General features: G+C 43.4%; 1 protein-coding gene across 7 annotated transcripts in view; it reads right to left on the reverse strand.

Moving 5' to 3' along the window:
- GCC2 (GRIP and coiled-coil domain containing 2) overlaps positions 1–18,622 on the reverse strand; it is a 63,787-nt gene that overhangs the window by 9,934 nt on the left and 35,231 nt on the right. For 6 of the 7 annotated variants that reach the window (XM_051834687.2, XM_051834681.2, XM_051834680.2 and 3 more), the window contains 4 exons: positions 17,763–17,980; positions 16,118–16,312; positions 14,253–14,392; positions 6,630–6,831 (listed from right to left, as the gene is read on the reverse strand). In XM_051834687.2, coding sequence (XP_051690647.1) covers positions 6,630–6,831; positions 14,253–14,392; positions 16,118–16,312; positions 17,763–17,980 — 755 coding nt within the window. Of the gene's footprint in view, positions 1–6,629; positions 6,832–14,252; positions 14,393–16,117; positions 16,313–17,758; positions 17,981–18,622 lie in introns of all 7 variants that reach the window. The other variant, XR_011386423.1, reaches the window with a different exon arrangement.

Genomic DNA, 18,622 nt, shown 5'->3' on the forward strand with positions numbered 1-18,622 from the left:
TATTAAGTTTATTCAATGTGAAATCTATATTCTAGTATCACGGTACAGTACAAACAAACAATGTCTTTTTCACTGAATATGTGCCATTATTTAGACAAGTATTATTTTTTAAAGATTGATTTGTTTATTTATTTGAAAGTCAGAGTTACACAGAGAGAGGAGAGGCAGAGAAAGAGAGAGAGAGAGAGAGAGAGAGAGGGAGGGAGAGAGGGAGGGAGGGAGGGAGGGGTCTTCCATCCGATGGTTCACTCCTCAATTGGCCGCAACTGCCAGAGCTATGCTGATCCGAACCCAGGAGCCAGGAGCCTCTTCCAGGTCTCCCACGTGGATGCAGGGGCCCAAGGACCTGGCCCATCTTCCACTGCTCTCCCAGACCATAGCAGAGAGCTGGATCGGAAGAGGAGCAGCTGGGACTAGAACTGGCGCCCATATGGGATGCGGGTGCCTCAGGCTAGGGCTTTAACCCACTGTGCCACAGCACCAGCCCCTATCATTCTTTTTTAAAGATATAATATTGGATTTCCTTGTTACAACAATTTAATGGATAGGTTTATTTATTTTTTTAGATATTTATGTAGTTGAAAGGCAGAGTGAAAGAGAGAGCAAGAGACAGGGCCGGCGCCACGGCTCAATAGGCTAATCCTCCTCCTGCGGCGCCGGCACCCTGGGTTCTAGTCCTGGTTGGGGTGCCGGATTCTGTCCTGGTTGCCCCTCTTCCAGTCCAGCTCTCTGCTGTGGCCAGGGAGTGCAGTGGAGGATGGCCCAAGTGCTTGGGTCCCTGCACCCGCATGGGAGACCAGGAGAAGCACCTGGCTCCTGGCTTTGGATCGGCGCAGCACTGGCCTTAGCGGCCATTAGCGGAGTGAACCAACAGAAGGAAGACCTTTCTCTCTGTCTTTCTCTGTCTGTAACTCTCTAATTCTGTCTGGCAAAAAATAAAAAAAAAATATTTTATTTGAAAACATGTGTGTGTGTGTGAGAGAGAGAGACACACACACACACACACACAGAAATCTTCCATCTACTGGTTCACTCCCCAAATGTCCATAATAACCAGGGCTGGGTCAGGCCAAAACCGGGAGCCAGGAACTCCATCCAGGTCTCCTATTGTGTGGCAGGAACTCAAGCACTTGGGCCTTCATCTGCTGCCTCTCGGGAGGCATCAGCAGGAGGTTGGAGACGGGGTGTGCAGGTCCTGAGCCGTGGCTTGCCTATCAGCCATGACTCCATTTTACCTGCACCAGTCTCTTCAGCAAGCAGCTTCTCCCTCTCACCTTCCTGTTCTGAAACAACTCCTTCTTCAGATTTCCCACTCTTTGTTCTGATCCTTCTTTGTTCCTGGTTCTCACTGTAGATACTAACAGTAGCCTGGGCAGTGCTGCCCTGAAAGCCATGTCCAACCAACCAGCCCACCAGCTGTAAGTGCAGTATCCCACGACATCTCAGGACACAGCCACCAGGTTCTACACTGTGGTGTGATACGGATGGCCGAGTCCGGTCCCCAGTAACCTCATTTCCACCCGACGTCGCATCAGCACGCCCTCTGCTGCCTGCATGTCCTGGTATCAGCATTCTGGGGACGACTGCTTACTCAAACTCTAAGACGTCCTAGTCCTTTCCTAGCTTCCCCGTCTTCTGCACTTTCGCTAGAACCACCCTTAACGCACTGTCGCTCCCCCTCTTCGTGGAGGAACGACACTAGACCCTGCGCTGTTCTTTCGTCTGCTCGGCCCTCCCCGGGTTTGCTGCTGGTTCTTCCCGGGTTGGCTACTATCCCTTCCACCTCCGTGGAAGGGCAGTTCCCCCTGGCCACATTCCCCACTTCCGCAGGGGAGCGGCACACCGCCGGCCGGCTCTTCTCGGGGGCTGCACAGGTGCTCCTTCAGCTAGATGTTCCCCTTAGATGTTCCTCGTGCATGCCGTCTCTCTCCTCCTTTATAGTCCTCCTCCGCCAATCCTAACTCGGCTGCCCACACGCCGAGTACGCTGCTCTCCTCCAATCAGGAGCAAGTCCTACAGTTTATTAGCTGAACTGGAGGCAGCTGTGCGGAAGCTGTTTACTTCTCTCCCAGCGCCATATTGTGGGAGAGCAGATGCATAGAATAAGTCTTAATTCCAGTAACTCAGTCCAGTCCGGGCTGCTCCCCACAACGCACCACTCAACAGTATCGTAGGCTTTCCTAGCCTGATTCTCCAAAGTCTACCAACATCTGCCGGTTAACCAATTCTAAAGATATCTCCACATTTTTAGGTATAGTTTATAGTTAACAGTCATGCACTCCTGGTGTCAAATACCAATTTTCTGTACTAGTCAGTTTTTTTTTTTAAGATTTTGGGGCTGGCACTGTGGCCTAGTAAGTTAATCCTCCACCTGCAGCGCTGGCATCTCATATGGGCTCTGGTTCTAGTCCTCGGCTGCTCCTTTTCCAATCCAGCTCTGTGCTTATGGCCTGGGAAGGCAGTGGAAGATGGTCCAAGCACCTAGGCCCCTGCACTTGTGTGGGAAACATGGAAGAACCACCTGGCTCCTGGCTTTGGGTTGGCCCAGCTCTGTCTCTCCCTCTCTCTGTCAGTAACTAGAGGGAGAAAGGTCTTCCATCTGCTGGTTCACTCCCCAAATGACCAAAGGGCCAGAGCTGGTTATAGATACTGGATCAAGCCTCCACCCTCTCCCAATAGCACCACCCTGTGGCCAAGCATTTAACACATGGGCCTCTGGGGGACACCAAAATCAATAGCCAAACTGTAGTATCTGTCTCCCACAGTCTGCATGGAGAACTTCAAGAAAGCTGAGCAAGAAATACTGCTAAAGGATGGACAACTGGGCCCTGATATGTGTCTTAAGGTAGCCTTGCTCTCAAAAATAATGAGAGACTGGAAACACTTCCTGAAGCTGAAAAGCAGATTGTTGTGTGTTCATCTGGGATGAATGGTAAACTATAAGCATGCTTTGTAATACAAGAAATATTCAGCTGTGTGGTAAGTTACAGCAGGACCCTGCTCCGTGTGGCCAGTGTTCCTGTCACTTTCATCCCTGCAGATAACAAGGACCAGGGAGAGGCTTTACTGAGACAGGTGCACTGGTGCCTGCACGCAGTGGCTGTTCTCCACGGATGCGGTTCACATCCTCTGCAAATCAACTGAGACACTGAGAGTAGGCGTGTGAGTGTGCATGCTCTCTCTGCGGGGCTGCACATGGTCAGAACGCCCGTGACAGTCTCAGTCTATTTTCTTATGGCGATGTTGGCCTTTTCCCTCCTCATTTACTTCTTCTTCTTCTTTTTTTTTTTTTTTTTTTTTTTGACAGGCAGAGTGGACAGTGAGAGAGAGAGAGAAAGGTCTTCCTTTGCCGTTGGTTCCCCCTCCAATGGCTGCTGCGACTGGCGCACCACATTGATCCGATGGCAGGAGCCAGGTGCTTCTCCTGGTCTCCCATGGGGTGCAGGACCCAAGCACTTGGGCCATCCTCCACTGCACTCCCTGGCCATAGCAGAGAGCTGGCCTGGAAGAGGGGCAACTGGGACAGAATCCGGTGCTCCCGACCGGGACTAGAACCCAGTGTGCTGGCGCCGCAAGGCGGAGGATTAGCCTAGTGAGCCGCGGCGCCGGCCCCTCATTTACTTCTAAAGCGTATTTGACTTTCATGCAAGCATTGTGTCCTAAGTAACAGTATACAGCTCTGTAAATTGTAATCTAGTCTGATGATAAAGTGATGTAAACACGTCACTTCTAGCTTTCACTACAGTAGTTAAGTCGAGATTGCAATACTGCAGAGATAAGCATTATATGGCTAACTTACTAGCAAGTAAAGTCATCTTACCATGAATTCTATCTCAGACAGAAAAGGAAGCGCTCACTCTGACCTGTGCTGACCTCTCACAAGCAGGGGAAAGGGAGAGTTAGCAACTGTGCTATCAGCAGAGAACCAGCCTTCACTTCTTGACACCTCTTGTTTGAACACTACTGCTGCAACTCACACAGGGCTGTAACAGACCGCTCTAAGCAGCTCATGGCACCTGGTTAGGGTTTCAGTTGGATCCCTAATGGTTATTTACAAGGAATTTGATGTCACCTGTCAAGGTTGGGGAACTGGGGCTGGCATTGTGGTGCAGTGGGTTAAGCTGCTACCTGCAATGCCAGCATCTCCTATGACTCCCAGTTTGAGTCCCAACTACTCGACTTCCCATAGAGCTCCATGCTAATGTACCTGGGAAAACAGCGGAAGATGGCCCAAGTGCTTAGCCACTGGGGGAGTGAACCAGCAGGTGGAAGATCCTATCTTCCTTCCTTCCTTCCTTCCTCTTTCCTTCCTTCTCTCTTTGCGTTTCTTTCAAATAAATAAATCAAAACTTAAAAGATTTTATTTAAAAGATTTGAGAGGCAGAGTTACAGAGTGGCCATTTGGACAGTGAACCAGCGAAGGGAAGATCAATCTATGTGACTGCTTTTCGAATAAATAAATAAAATATTAAAATTTTTTACTTGTTTATTTGAGGTAGAGTTATACAGAGAGAGTTATCTTCCATCGACTGGTTTACACCGCAAATGGCCTCAATGCCCCGGGCTGGGCAAGGCTGGGGTCAGGAGCCTGGAACTCCATCCGGGTTTCCCATGTAGGTGGCAGGGACCCCAGGGGCCCAAGCACTTGGTCTTCTTCCTCTGCTTTCCTAAGAGCACTAGCAGGGGGCTGGATTGGAAGCAGAGCAGACAGGACTTGAACCTGTGCTTTGACAGAGGATGCTGATGTTGCAGTTGGCAGCTCAACTCATTGTGTTACAACACTGGTCCTCATGATGGATTCTTATTTTGAATCTTGTAACAAAAACGCTATTGGGCTACAGTAATGTACCCTATTAGCAGAGCTTACTATTAGTACTAAGGATATACCTCCTTCATCACTACAAAGATGTACTATAGGAAAATATTCAAAGTAACTATCAACACCTACAAAAATTTTAAGTATTAATTTTAATGGACCCTTTTTGTTCAGGATTCCTCAAGGAATTTTGCATAAAATGCAAAATCGTGGGTCAGAAACTGTGGTATGGTCCAAGAATCTGAGTTTTACTAAGTGCACCAGGAGACTCTGATGCCCACTGAATTCTGATCTATCAGTTTAAGTCAATTTATCGAGGGACGTGTAAAAGAGGGAAATTGGTCAAAAGTGGGCATCTAGACATTTGGGGCCTATTTAGAATGTCTTATAAAGATACAGTATCATGTGTTTTTGCCCATGCTCTACTCAACTTCATCTGGATCTAATCAGATCTAACTCCCTGGCATAGGACACTGGGGTAAGCACAATGCCACCTTGAAGTACCAAGTCCAGGACAAATGGTTGGTTTTTTCAATAAATGGCATATTCAAAGAGGAACATGGACTTGTTATAGCTAACAAAGTGAACACAACCAATCTAATGCAATGTACATGTCCTACCTAGGATATTGTATAAAGAACTTTGTGATTACCCAGGAACAATGAGCATGAAGTGGTACAGACGACACACTGGTGTGTTCACAGGGAAATGATATGATGTGTGGGTTTTTCTTTAAAATCTCTAGCTCTCTCCTACCCTGCTAAAAAACTGACCATAGGTTGAAAACTATTAAGAGATGGTTGACAGCTACAAGGGAGATGTCTATATTTTTCTCATGTTAGAAAATGTCAACAATAAAAACATCTAAATACTCCACCAAAAATGCAACTGATTCTGAAGAGGCATTGTGAAATCACTAACTGCATGTGATACATTCTAAAGGACTTTATACAGATCGCTCTGAAACAGTATTCTAAACTCTAACCACTAGACAGCTCTGAAGCTGTGTCTGGAAGACAGACTGTTGGATGTGGACTGAGTGTTGGGCCACAGGACTCTGCTGTCCTTATACTATTTGATGGTAGGAGTAGGGAAGAGGGAGAAGCAGAAGAGGAACAAGCTAAGGCATGTTAAAAGAAAAAAAGTATTACAAAACCACACTCACACCAGATCTTACCACTAGGATAAAAATTTGATTTTCAAATAACTAGAAGATCAAATTAAGTACTATACTGCATTACTGATTATTAAACTTTTATATAGCTATACTATAATTGCTCCAGAATTTTGAAAAGCTGGCTTTTGGGGGCAGGTGTTTGGAACAGTGGTTAGGTCACTGCTATGGAAGACTGGGGGCTCCTCCACTTCTGATGCAATTTCCTGCTAATGTTTACCCCAAGAGGCAGCAGACGATAGCTCAAGTACTTGGGTCCCTGCCAACCTCATGGGAGACCCACACTGAGTTCCAGGTTTTGAGCTACTGGTTCTGGCCTGGTTTAGCCCCGGCTGCTACAATCATTGGGGAGTGAATCAGCAGATGGAAGCTCTCTTTCCATCTCTCTTTCTGTTTCTTTACTTTTCCAAAAAGAAAAAAAAAAAAAAGAAAAATAAAAAAGAAAAGAAAAAGAAAAAAAGAAAGCCCTCTTTTCAAATCTAGCCATAGGTTATACCTATGATGGAAGCAGTCTAAATGAACAAAATTTAAGTTATTTAAGTCACAGTATCATGAGAAAGATAATAAGCACACCTGCAGACAGTTTTTCAACCAAGACTGAGTGTAAAACAGAAGCTGTAAGGGTCTCCTTTCACCCACCTTGAGCAATTACAGCAAGTTTTCCTTTTTCTTCAGGGCTGAGTTGCAACATTGTGTCTATAACAGGAAGGAGCCTCTCTCTTTCACTTCCTGGTTTCAGGAAAATGAACTGAAGCAAGACATTCTTCAAGTATTCCAGGTTAGCCACGGACTTTTCTCTCTCCTGGTTCCGTTCCAATCTTCTTATTTCACTTTTGAGAAGCTGGTGTGAGAGAAATGAGTTTCTGGTTAAAAGAGGCAGACTGAACACATGCATTTTATTCTCTTCCTGAAGCCCCCCCCCCCGCCCCCAACCCCGCCATCTAAATGACAATAATGGTGCTACAGGAGAGAACAGGTTGAGAGAGAGCAAGAAACTCCAAGATGATGCAAGCAGGTGAAGAAGCCAAAGTGACTCAGTGCAGCAGCCTGCCAAGGGCCACCGAGTGAAAAATCAGTAAACTTCTGCCTTGGAAGCACAAGGTGTTAGTAAACAGGGGTTGAAAGCTGGTAAACTGACAGGAAGTCAGCATGAGGATGAACTGGAGCCAGAGGGCGGTACAGTGACACTCCCTTCACCCCCTGCTCTACAGAAACCAGGCCAGCAGGGCTCGGGCTCGGGGCTCTGGGTAACAGATGAGCAAGTCTGACAATAGGTGAGAAGACAGGAATTGCTGCCACCTGCCCCGCTCCTACAGCCTCAGGCTGTTACCACGTCCACAGTGAACAGCACTAAATCCAAATAGAAGTCTAGTTCCAGAATACAGTGAGCATTCAGGAACAGTCAATCAATCAATCTCACACACACACACACACACACACACACACACACACACACACACACACAATGCTGCTGTTGAAGTCTTCGAGGATTCCCAGGTTGAACAGCAGAGCAGTCAATTTTGTTATACTGTTAACATTTAATCTTTTTTAGATTAGTCCAGGAAAGTCAGTCAGCTCCCTCCTGAAGTATAGGGTCATTAAAAAAAAAAAAAAAAAGTAAGATCTAAGAAATCATGTCAGAGACTGTAACTGTGGAAATACAACCTTTCACTAAGTCCTAGTGAGTGACTTGTTAGACTTGGTAACGTTTCCACTGGAGAACTATGTTACTTTATGGGGATGCACACTGAAGCTTTAGTGGTGGGAATTCACGGTGTGTACAATGTACTGTAAATGTGGAGTGAACCAGCACTGAAAAAGCTCCTCGGAAAGGAAAGCTGATGTTTTCTGGGCACCAAAATGCAGGAGCACAGACACACACTTTCGAGATGGATGTGAATGTTGTTCCACCACTACTGGTTTCAGTTTTTCTCTCATCGAGTGCTCCCTGGGTCTAAGATATGTAAAGCCTGGGGCATGGAGCATGAGAACTGTTCAAGCACATGACTCGACTCTGAGAGGTGACTCATCAGTGAGTGAGGGTAGAAACATCTCCTTTGAAGGGATGGCGCTGTGGCACAGCGAGTGCAGCTGCTACCTGTGATACTGGCGTCCCATATGGGCACCAGTTCAAGTCCTGGCTGTTCACTTCTGATCCAGCTCCTTGCTAATGGCCTGGAAAAAGCAGTGAAACATGGCCCAAGTTTCTGATCTCCTGCCATCCACATGGGAGACCTAGCCTGGCTTTGCCCTGGCCCAGTATTAGCCATTGTGGCCATCTGGGGAATGAACCGGTGGATAGAAGATCAATCCCTCTGTCTCTCTCTCTCATTGTTTCAAAACAAATATATCTTAAAAAAAAAAAAAAAAAAAGGAAAGAAATACCTCCTTTGCGTCTCTTCAACTGTTCTGCAACACTCCTGGATATTTCTGGTGCTGACTTTAAATAGGAAAATCTTGCTAGGTCACTTCGCTACCTCCACCTACAATCTGGGTTACGTACTTCAGAGCCATAAACAACAGCCGAATGATTTATTTTTAAAGACTGAGAGGGGAGAGAGCACATACGTTGCAGTCTACTGGTTCACTCTGGAGATGCCCACAGTAGTGGGGACTGGGCACGGCCAAAGGCAGGAGTTGGGAACTCAACTGAGGACTCCCACGTGGGTGGTGGTAACTCGGTTGAGCCGTCACTGCTGCCTCCCAGCATGGAGGAAGGAAGCCAGAAGCAGGAAGCCTAAGTCAGGAGTGGAACCGGCTATAGAACCCAAGTACTTAAAATGTGATGTGTCTCTTTTATCACCTCTCTGCATAAATTCACTTTTTAAAAACTTTGTAATTATATACATGCATAATATTTTTGCTAAACTAGGAAATTAATATAATACAGAATTCATGACAAGGATCAAAGTAAGATGGATGTAGTAACATACAGAGGATATAACTGTGAAGAGATATACTTTAAAAAAAATGGCATCCACACATTTTTAAATAGTTTTTCTATATATTAACTTGTACATATGAGAAGAGGTGCAATTTGTCTATGTCTAGGTTATTTCACTTAGTAAAATGATCTCTTATTTCCATTCATTTTGCGGTAAATGTCAGGACTTCATTCTTTTTTTTTAATGGCTGAATCATATTCTATCATGTATATATACTATCATTTTCTATATTCAGTTATCAGCTGATGGACTTCTAGGCTGCTTCTTGCTAATGTGAAATGGGCTACAATAAACATGAGCTTGCAGGTATCTCTTATGCTAACTTCATTTCCTTTGAACATATTCCCAAAAGTGGGATAACTGGGTCATATGGTAAATCTCTTTTTAGGTTTCTGAGGAATCTCCATTCTGTTGTCCATAATGGTTGTACAAATTTGCATTCCCACCAATAATGCATTTTCTCCACATCCTCACCAGCATTTATTTTTTCAGCTTTTCGATAATAGACATTTTTTTTAAAAAATAAGATTTATTTATTTTACTTGAAAGAGTTACACAGAGAAAGAAGGTGAGGAAGAGAGAGAGAGAGGTCCTCCATCCACTAGTTCACTCCCTAATTGGCTGCAATGGCCAGAGCTGTGCTGATCTGAAGCCAGGAGCCAGGAGCCAGGAGCCTCTTCCAGGTCTCCCACATGGGTGCAGGGGCCCAAGGACTTGGGCCATCTTCTACTGCTTTCCCAGGCCATACTAGAGAGCTGGATCAGAAGTGGAGCAGCTGGGATTCAAACCAGCACCCATAAGGCATGCTGGCACTACAGGTCTGGCCCCGGGGTCTTACATTTAGATCCGTGACCAATTTTGAGTTGATTTTTGATTAGGGTGTAAGGTAAGGGTGTTGTTTCAAACTTCTGTGTGTGGAAACCCAATTTTCCCAAGACCATTTATTGAACATAATATCCTTTCTCCAAGGAATTTTGTAAACACATCTGTTAAAGATTAGTTAGTTGTAAATGCATGAATATATTTAAGTTCCTTCTCTATTTCATTGGTCTATGTATTTTTTTTTTAATGCTAGTACCATGCTGTTTTGGATATCATATCACTGTAGCATGTTTTGAAATCTGGTATTGTGATATTTCTGGCTTTGTTTTTTCAAAGTTGCTTTGGTTAACATGGGGTCCTTTGTGTTTTTGAGTTTTAGAACTGCTTTTTTCTAGTTTTGTAAAGAATGTTATTGGTACTGATGGGATTTGTGCTGAATCTGTACATTGCTTTGGACAGTATGAACCCTTTGATAATATTCATTCTTCTAATTCATGACCATGGGAGATTTTCCCACTTTGTTTTTGTGTCTTCTATTTGTTTCAGTTTTGTAATTTTCATTGTAGAGGTCTTCCACATCCTTGGTTAAATTTATCCCAAGGTATTTTCATTTTTGTAGCTATTGTGAATGGGATTATAATTTCTTATCCAGTAGACCACTGTTGGTATATTAAAGTGTCACTGATTTTGTCACCTGTTACCTTTGCTGAATTCCCTTATCAGTTCTAATAGTCTCTTGGTGGAGTCTTGTTTCCCTTATTTCTGAAATAGGGATAATTGGACTTCCTCCTTTTCTGATCTGAATACCTTTTCCTTCTTTATCTTGTCTAATGGCCCTGGCTAAAACGTCCAGAATTATAATAAGAGTGGCTAGAGTAGGCTTCTTTGTCTGGTTCCAGATATTAGTGGAAACTGCTTTAGAGCTTTTACTCATTCAACATGATATTGTCTGGGGTTTGTCACATATAGCCTTTACTATGTTATGTTCCTTCCATACCTAATTTTTATCATGAAAGGATGTTGCATTTTATCAAATGCCTTCTTTGCATCTATTGAAATAATTATGATTTTTATCCTTCATGCAAATTTTATTCTATAATTTCTAGAATTTCTTTTGTTGCTATTTCTAGCTCTTTATTCCATTATGGTCAGGAAAGATACTTTATGTTTCAATATTTTGTGAATGTGATGTAGCATGTTTACTGATCTGTGTATACTGAGTCATGCTTGCACCTCTGGGAAAAATTCTATTTGGTTAGGGTTGATGACCTTTCTGATGTGCTGTTGGATTCAATTTGCTAGCATTTTATTGGGTATTTTAGCATCTATTTTTATCAGAGAAATTGGTCTATCGTCCTCTTTTTTGTTATATCTTTGTCTAGTTTTGGAATTAAGGGAATGATGACTTTATAGCATGAGTTTGGAAGGCTTCCCTCCCTTTCAATTGTCTGGAATAGTTTGAGAAGAGTTAGTGTTACTTCTTCCTCTAACATTTGGTAGAATTCAGCAGAAGCCATCTGGACTTTTCTGTTTTGGGATACTATCATTGATTCAATCTCATTCTTGATTATTGATCTGTTCAGGTTTTCTTTGTGATTCAATTTTGGTTATTATGTTTCTGGAAATTTTTCTTCTAAGTTTCTCAATTTGTTGGCATATAGTTGTACATAACAGTTCCTGACTATTTGTATTTCCATGGGATCCGTTTTAACATCTTTTTTTTTGTTGTTTTCATTGATTTGAGTCTTATTTTTTGGTTAGTCTTGCTAAGTTTATCAATTTTGTTTACATTTTTTAAAAAAGCAGCTCAATTCATTAATGTTTTGTACTTTAAAAAATTTTTATTGTTTACTTAATTTTTCTTTCTTCCTACTAGTTCTACTAGTTTTTGATTTGCTCTTGCTTTTCTAGGTCCCTGAGATACACTGTTGGATTATTTATTTGATTTTTTGATGTAGACACCTATTGAGATAAACTTAAAAAAATATTTATTTACTTAATTGAGAGGCAGAGTTACAGAGAGAGGGAGAGACAGAGAGAAAGATCTTCCATCCGCTGGTCCACTCCCCAATGGCTCTAATGGCTGGAGGTGGGCCCATCCGAAGCCAGGAGCCAGAAGCCTCTTCAAGGTCTCCCATGCAGGTGCAGGGGGGCCCAAGCACTTGGGCCATCTTCCACTGCTTTTCCTGGCTATAGCAGAGAGCTGGATTGGAAGAGGAGCAGCTGGGACATGAACTGGTGCCCAAAAGGGATGCCAGTGCAGCAGGTAGAGGCTTAGCCTACTGTGCCATAAACCTTTAATACTGCTTCTGCAATATCTTATAAATTTTGGTATCCTGTATTTCCATTTTCTTTAGCTTCAAGGAATTTTTAAATTTCTCTTTTGATTTCTTCAATGACCAACTGTTCATTCAGGAGGATGTTCTTCAGTCCATATATTTGTATAACTGCTAGTTTCTTTTGTTGGTAACTTCCAGTTTTATTCCCATGTCATTGGAGAAGATATAAGATTTCAGTTTTTTTTTTTATTAATTTGCAAAGACTTATTTTATGGTCTAGTATATGCTCTATCTTGGAGAATGTTCCATGTGCTGGTGAACAAAGTATATATTCTGCAGCTCTGGGATAGAATGTTCTATAAATTTCTATTAGGTCCATTTGGTCTATAGTATAGATAAATTCTCTTCTTTGTTGATTTTTTGGTCTGGTTGATCTGCCCATTAATGAAAATGGGGTGTGAATTGCTATACTGGAGCTTATGTCTCTATTTAATTTATTAACTTTTTTCATACAATTGTGTGCTCTAGCATTAGATGCATTTACATTTCTAAGTCATATCTTCTTGATGAATTGATCCCTTGATCATTATATAGTAATTCTGTTTTAATAGTTTTTGTCTTAAAAGTCTGCTTTGTCTGATACAGATATAGCTACCCTTGCTCTTATTTGAAAGGCAGAGTAACAGAGAGACTGAGGGGGACAGAGAGAGAGAGAGATTTCCTTCCATCTGGTGGCACACTCCCCACATGGCTGTAATGGCTGAGGCTGGGCCAGGCTGAAGCCAGCAGATTGAACTCCCTTCTGGATCCTCCAAATGGGTGGCAAGGGCCCAAGTACTTGGGTCATCCTCCTCTGCTTTCCCAGTGTATGAGCAGAGAGGTGGGTTGGAAGTGGAGCAGCTGGGACTTGAACCAGAATTCAAAGGATGTGTTACTGCAAACAACAGCTTACCACTACGCCACAGCATGGTATTTTGTTGTTGATTGACTCATTGACTTTTCCCCTGGTTCTTTTTTAATATCTCTCTGGTGAACTTCTCATTCATGTCATACACTATGTATTCTCTTTTGTCTCTGAGTAACCTTACACAGTTGTGAATTCTTTCTCAGGCATTTCATCCATCTCTTTCTTCATGGCCTGACACTAACCCATTACTGTGTACTTCTGGAGCACCATATTGCCTTGCTTATTTGTATTTCTTGTGTTTCTATGCTTGTTTTTGCACATCTGGGGAATCAGCTGTTTCTATCACTTTTAGAGGAAGGATTTTGTTGACTGAAGGCTTCTTGAAAATGTGTTTGGTAGAACACTTTGGCTTTTAATTCCCGTTGGACTCTGTAGCATAACCTCCCAATACCTTTATTTTCTATGGTTAATAGTAGCAGAAATAGGATCTGGGGTGCTCCTGTGGCTCAGTGTGGTTGCTGCAATTCCTGAAATGCAGGTCCCCAGTTGTCTCTTTTCTCAGGCGTTGGGAGCAGGTCCTGCTGGTGCTACCAGGTGGGCCTATGACACAGACTTGCAGCCAACACCCACGTCAGGAGCTGAAGTTGGCGTCACAGCAGGATGGTCACATGGACTCCTAGCCACTGCTGACTCCAGAGCTCTGAAAGTAGCACTGGTACTAGGTGGGAGAGGCAGGTCCTACAGATGCTAACAAAGTGGTGATCATGAAATCGATTTCGTCTGTGAGACAACAGAACATGCAGCTGAAGGCCACTCTCAGTGGACACTTGCTGAGCTGGGTACGGTTGAGGAATCTCAGACAGGCATCACAAATGAACAGCAGCACCCTAGCCTCGGAGTGGCATAGAAGCCCGGGAGAAGGGCTGCAACCCTGAGCCAATATTGGTCTTTTAAGTGGGGTCTGACCACGAGGCTAACTGCCTGCTCCCAGATGACTGACTTTGATTTCTAAGAGTCCATTATTTAACTTTAGAATTTAAGGAACTGTGTCTATTCAGGTTTAAGAGTATGTACATTAACTACCTGTGAACATCTCCCCAATTTCTAAATCTATTATTTTACTTAGAGTAGAAATTAAAAGTCATTACATAGCAGATATAAAAGCAATTAACATCTGTCAGGAATCTAATGTAAAGAATCAAGACACTATGGATGTATGTGAAATATTAATTTAATTTTGTTTAGGTGCAGAGGGTCCAAAAACCAAACTGAAGCAGCGTATTTTCCTGGGGCTGTGTTTTGACCTTACCTTGATTTGTTCCATAAGAACTGCATTCGTTGCCTCCGTTTCCCGAAGCAGGCCGTTTAAGTGATCTGCACTCTTTGTAGTGGAGCTGAGCTTCTGAACCAATTCTTCTCTGGTAAATTCCGCATGCCACAAAGGAGGCTCTGCAAGATGTTGTTCCATGAATTAATTTTCAAAAATCAGAGTTTCAATAAGAAAAACACCTGAATATAAATACCTTACTCTGTTCATTATACATTCATCTATTAAACTTAGCTCAAGTGAAAGATTACATTTTGAACATAATAAGAATCTCTGCTGTAATATATGTAACTTAATTGATTATAAGCCTCAAGAGTCCCAACGCTGAAATCCGTCAGGTTTCTGTTTTTAGATAATTTTATTAGTTTCATTATGTAGCCCCCTCCCTTCTATTAATGTTCTGAAAACACAGTCGTTTCACTTACAAATGAGGGATGCTTAAATCACAGACCTTTACAAGAATCTTCATTGAGGAAGGGCAGATATCAATATATAAATTTTTTTAAAAAACTTGCTTTTGATTTGTTGGAGAGGGAGAGGGAAACAGAGGGAGAGGCAATATCTTCCATCCCTGGGTTCACTTCCCAAATGCAACAGCCGGGTGGGGCTGGGCCAAGCCAAAGGCAGGAGCTCAATTCAGGTATGCCATCTGCTGCCTCCCACTGTGTGCATTTATTGAAGCTAGAACTAGAAGCAGAGCCAGAATCTGAACGCAGACACTCTGATATGGGATGCGAGCAATCCAAGTGGCATCTTAACCACTGTGCCAAACACCGGCACATACAACTTACAGTAAAACTAGCTATAAAACACAATAACATAAGGATGGATCATTTTGTGTAGCGTTTAAGACACACTACATATCTCATGTTGCAGTGGCTGGGTTTGAGTTCTGACTTTGTGCCTAATTCCAGCTTCCTGCTAATGTACACCCTGGGAGGGAGCAGGTGATGTTCAAGTTGGGTCCCTGCCACCTACACAGGAGACTTCAAACTGAATTCTCAGCTCAAGGCTTTGGCTGGCTCAGTCCTGGCTGCTGTGGGCATTCGAGGGAGGGAACCAGCAGATGACAGCTCTCTTTTTCTACTTTTCAAATTAAATAAATAAATACAAATTTTAGAAAAGCTAGCAAAGTGGGTCTGGCATTGTGGCTCAGTGGGTTAAGCCACCGACATCCCATATTGGAGCACTGTTTGAGTCTTGGCTACTCCGCTTCAAAGCCAGCTTTCTGCTAATGTGGCTGGAAAAGCAGAAGATGGTTTAAGTACCTGGGGCCCTGCCACCCACATGGGAGACCCAGATAGACTTCCAGGTTCCTCACAGTGGCCTGGTCTAGCCTACGCCGCAGCAGCCATTTGGGGAGTGACAACAGTAGATGAAGATCTCTTTCTGACTCTCCCTTCTGTCATCTACCTTTCAATAAATCTCAAAAAATAATGGCAATTCCTTTTTTTTTTTTTTTTTGACAGGCAGAGTGGACAGTGAGAGACAGAGAGACAGAGAGAAAGGTCTTCCTTTGCCGTTGGTTCACCTTCCAATGGCTGCCACGGCTGGCGCACTGCGCTGATCCGAAGGCAGGAGCCAGGTGCTTCTCCTGGTCTCCCATGCGGGTGCAGGGCCCAAGCACTTGGGCCATCCTCCACTGCACTCCCTGGCCACAGCAGAGAGCTGGCCTGGAAGACGGGCAACTGGGACAGAATCCGGCGCCCCGACTGGGACTAGAACCTGGTGTGCCGGCGCCGCAAGGTGGAGGATTAGCCTATTGAACCGCGGCATTGGCCGCAATTCCCTTTTAAAAAATCTAGCAAAGTTAACTAAGAAGAACATGTTTAGACAGAGCAACATACCAAGTTTGGTTTCAGGAGAATTAAGCAGCTGCTCTAGAGACTGGGTGTACGTGCCAGCGGAAGACACAGACTCGGTATCCGTTGTCTCCATTCCTTCTCCCTCTTCCCGCGTCACGGTGTGCATATCTAGGAGCGGGAAATCTGTGTTTCTCCTTTCTCGAAGATTCTTCAAAGACTGGTGGGAAGAAGCTGGGCCTATTAAAAATTTTTTTAAAGGGTAAGTGTGAGATTGTTCAACATTGCTGGATTCATCTTTAAAAAGGATACAATGACAACGATCCGGGGGATGCCAAATGATACAGGGAAATTAAATAACTAGAACACAAGAAAATGGTCTATGAAGAAGGAATTGGTAAATGGTCCTAAAATTCTTTCACTGAACTTTTAAACATTTCAGTCATTTCAGAAGTCATAAATTAGTTGCTACACAGTTAAGTTAAGCAGACATTACTGGCATGAAGCTCTTAATTGCTTATTTTTATGAACACAGGTTAGTAGGTCATACTGTTGAAATTCTAAAACTAGATTCCGTGTTGTGGATTAGGCATTTCCGACCATGGCATCTTACTGATACTGCACACTCGCTGACATCTGCCCAGCAGAGGTTACCCTCCGTGGTTCTCCCATCTTCACACCTGCTGGTCCCTAACATGCCTGCTCCCACTCCCATATACAGCATTCAGTCAACAAAGGCCAGAATCCATGGCTGGGAACTAGTGGATCATGTTTCTTGGGCAAGCTTGTCTGTTTGGCTGATAATGATTACTCGCACAGATCTGTAAAGTTTACATGTTTCAAATATGTTACTTCACTGACCCTAAGACACCTGAAGTTCAGAGAAACCTGATTAAATTCTAACCTGGATTTCTAAGCTTCGATTTTCACTTATTTTCTGTTCCATGAAGTTGCCTCTGGGCTGCCCTTTCTGAATCATCTTCCTGGGTTTCTGACATTTGCTGCAGAATTCCTAGATTACAGTTTCTCAAGCGAGCTGTTTCTTCCTGGCTGACCACGTCCTCTGTTGACTCCTGGCATGTGTTAAAATCCTCCTGAAGTTGGGCTTTGACCCTGACAAGTGACTGAGGCTGTCAATACTCCAACAACATTTTCCACAAGAAAACAAAATATCATCAACTTTCTACTGAAGTACAGCACCATGGTTGACACTTTCCCGCCTCCTCTTGGAACTAGAATGGAAGATACAGCGTATGGCTGAACTAAAATTGCGAAAAGTTAGAAATCTGATAGGTAAGACTGTTTTGGCCAAGTAATTCAAGTTTGGTATTGCTTGAGTGTTTCTAAGCCCTTTGTTCTATTTCTAATATTTCTAATTAAAAAATAAATGTATCTGATGACTCACTATGGGGAACATCAAGCAGATCTAATGAATATTAGGACTGGTTCACATGTTATGAGACTGACAGAGTATGTTTAGGTCAGAGAAATACATGGAGGGTAATGAGCACATGAAAATCAGACTCTGTGAGGTTACATTAGGGTTCAAATATCCTTCTGGTAAGTAAGTTCCAAATTCATTATTCACAGAACTGACATCAGCTGTCCCCATGTCCATTTCCAACTTTCTCGTGGACGGGTGAGGGATGTATTTGAGGGAGCACTGACAGCTCCGTGGGTACATACATACTTCTTGTGGTCGGCTCACTCTTAAGCTGGAAGAGCTGGGCTTCCACCTTGGAGAGCTGCTGCTGCAACGTCTCCACTGTTTTTCTGTGCTCTTCCTGCAGATGTCGCACTTGCTCTCGGAAGCTGCTGCGAAGGGCCTCGTTCTGGGACGTCAGCTGACTCACCATCTGCGTGTGTTCGGATTTCATTGTCATATTCTCGGATTGTATGGAACACAACCTGAAAAGGGAGACAGACTCTGTTTCAAAACAGCTTGCAACTCCATATGCTGATTCAGCCTTCCCAACGGGGTTCTGCAAGCAAATTAGCCCTCAGGAATCTACTGAATGCTATCAATCAACTTCTCCCCTGGGCATCTATAGTGTACTAGCTACGCCACTAGCAACCACCTGGGGAGAAATGACACAGGGTGCCTTTCAGTTCAAACCATTTTGTGTTCTACAGCTCAGATAAGGAACCTCAGCTGAAAACCTGTGTTGTACGGTTCAACAGAAAACATGGTCACAATCGGAGTATAAAATAGAATGTTAACCACTCCACTTCTTCATGTCATCTTGGTAGTGGTTCATATAAATATAAGATTACCTTTTTTCTATCACTCAGAAAACGTGATAAAGAATACTTTCACTCAAAAAGAAAGCCTTAAAATTGGAGCAAGAGTTTAGCCCAGCAGTAAAGAAGCCTGCATTCCACATCAGAGTGCCTAGTTCAACTCCCAGCTCTGGCCCAATGCCAACTTCCCATTAGTGGAGACCCTGGGAGGACACACAGTTTGGGAGCCACTACTTTTAATGCAGTTTTAATGTTTTGTATGTTTGGTTTTGGTAAAAAAAAAAAAACATTTCCTTTTTACATGAGGGA

This window comes from Oryctolagus cuniculus, chromosome 2, assembly GCF_964237555.1.
Source record: "Oryctolagus cuniculus chromosome 2, mOryCun1.1, whole genome shotgun sequence".
Lineage (NCBI taxonomy): Eukaryota > Metazoa > Chordata > Mammalia > Lagomorpha > Leporidae > Oryctolagus > Oryctolagus cuniculus.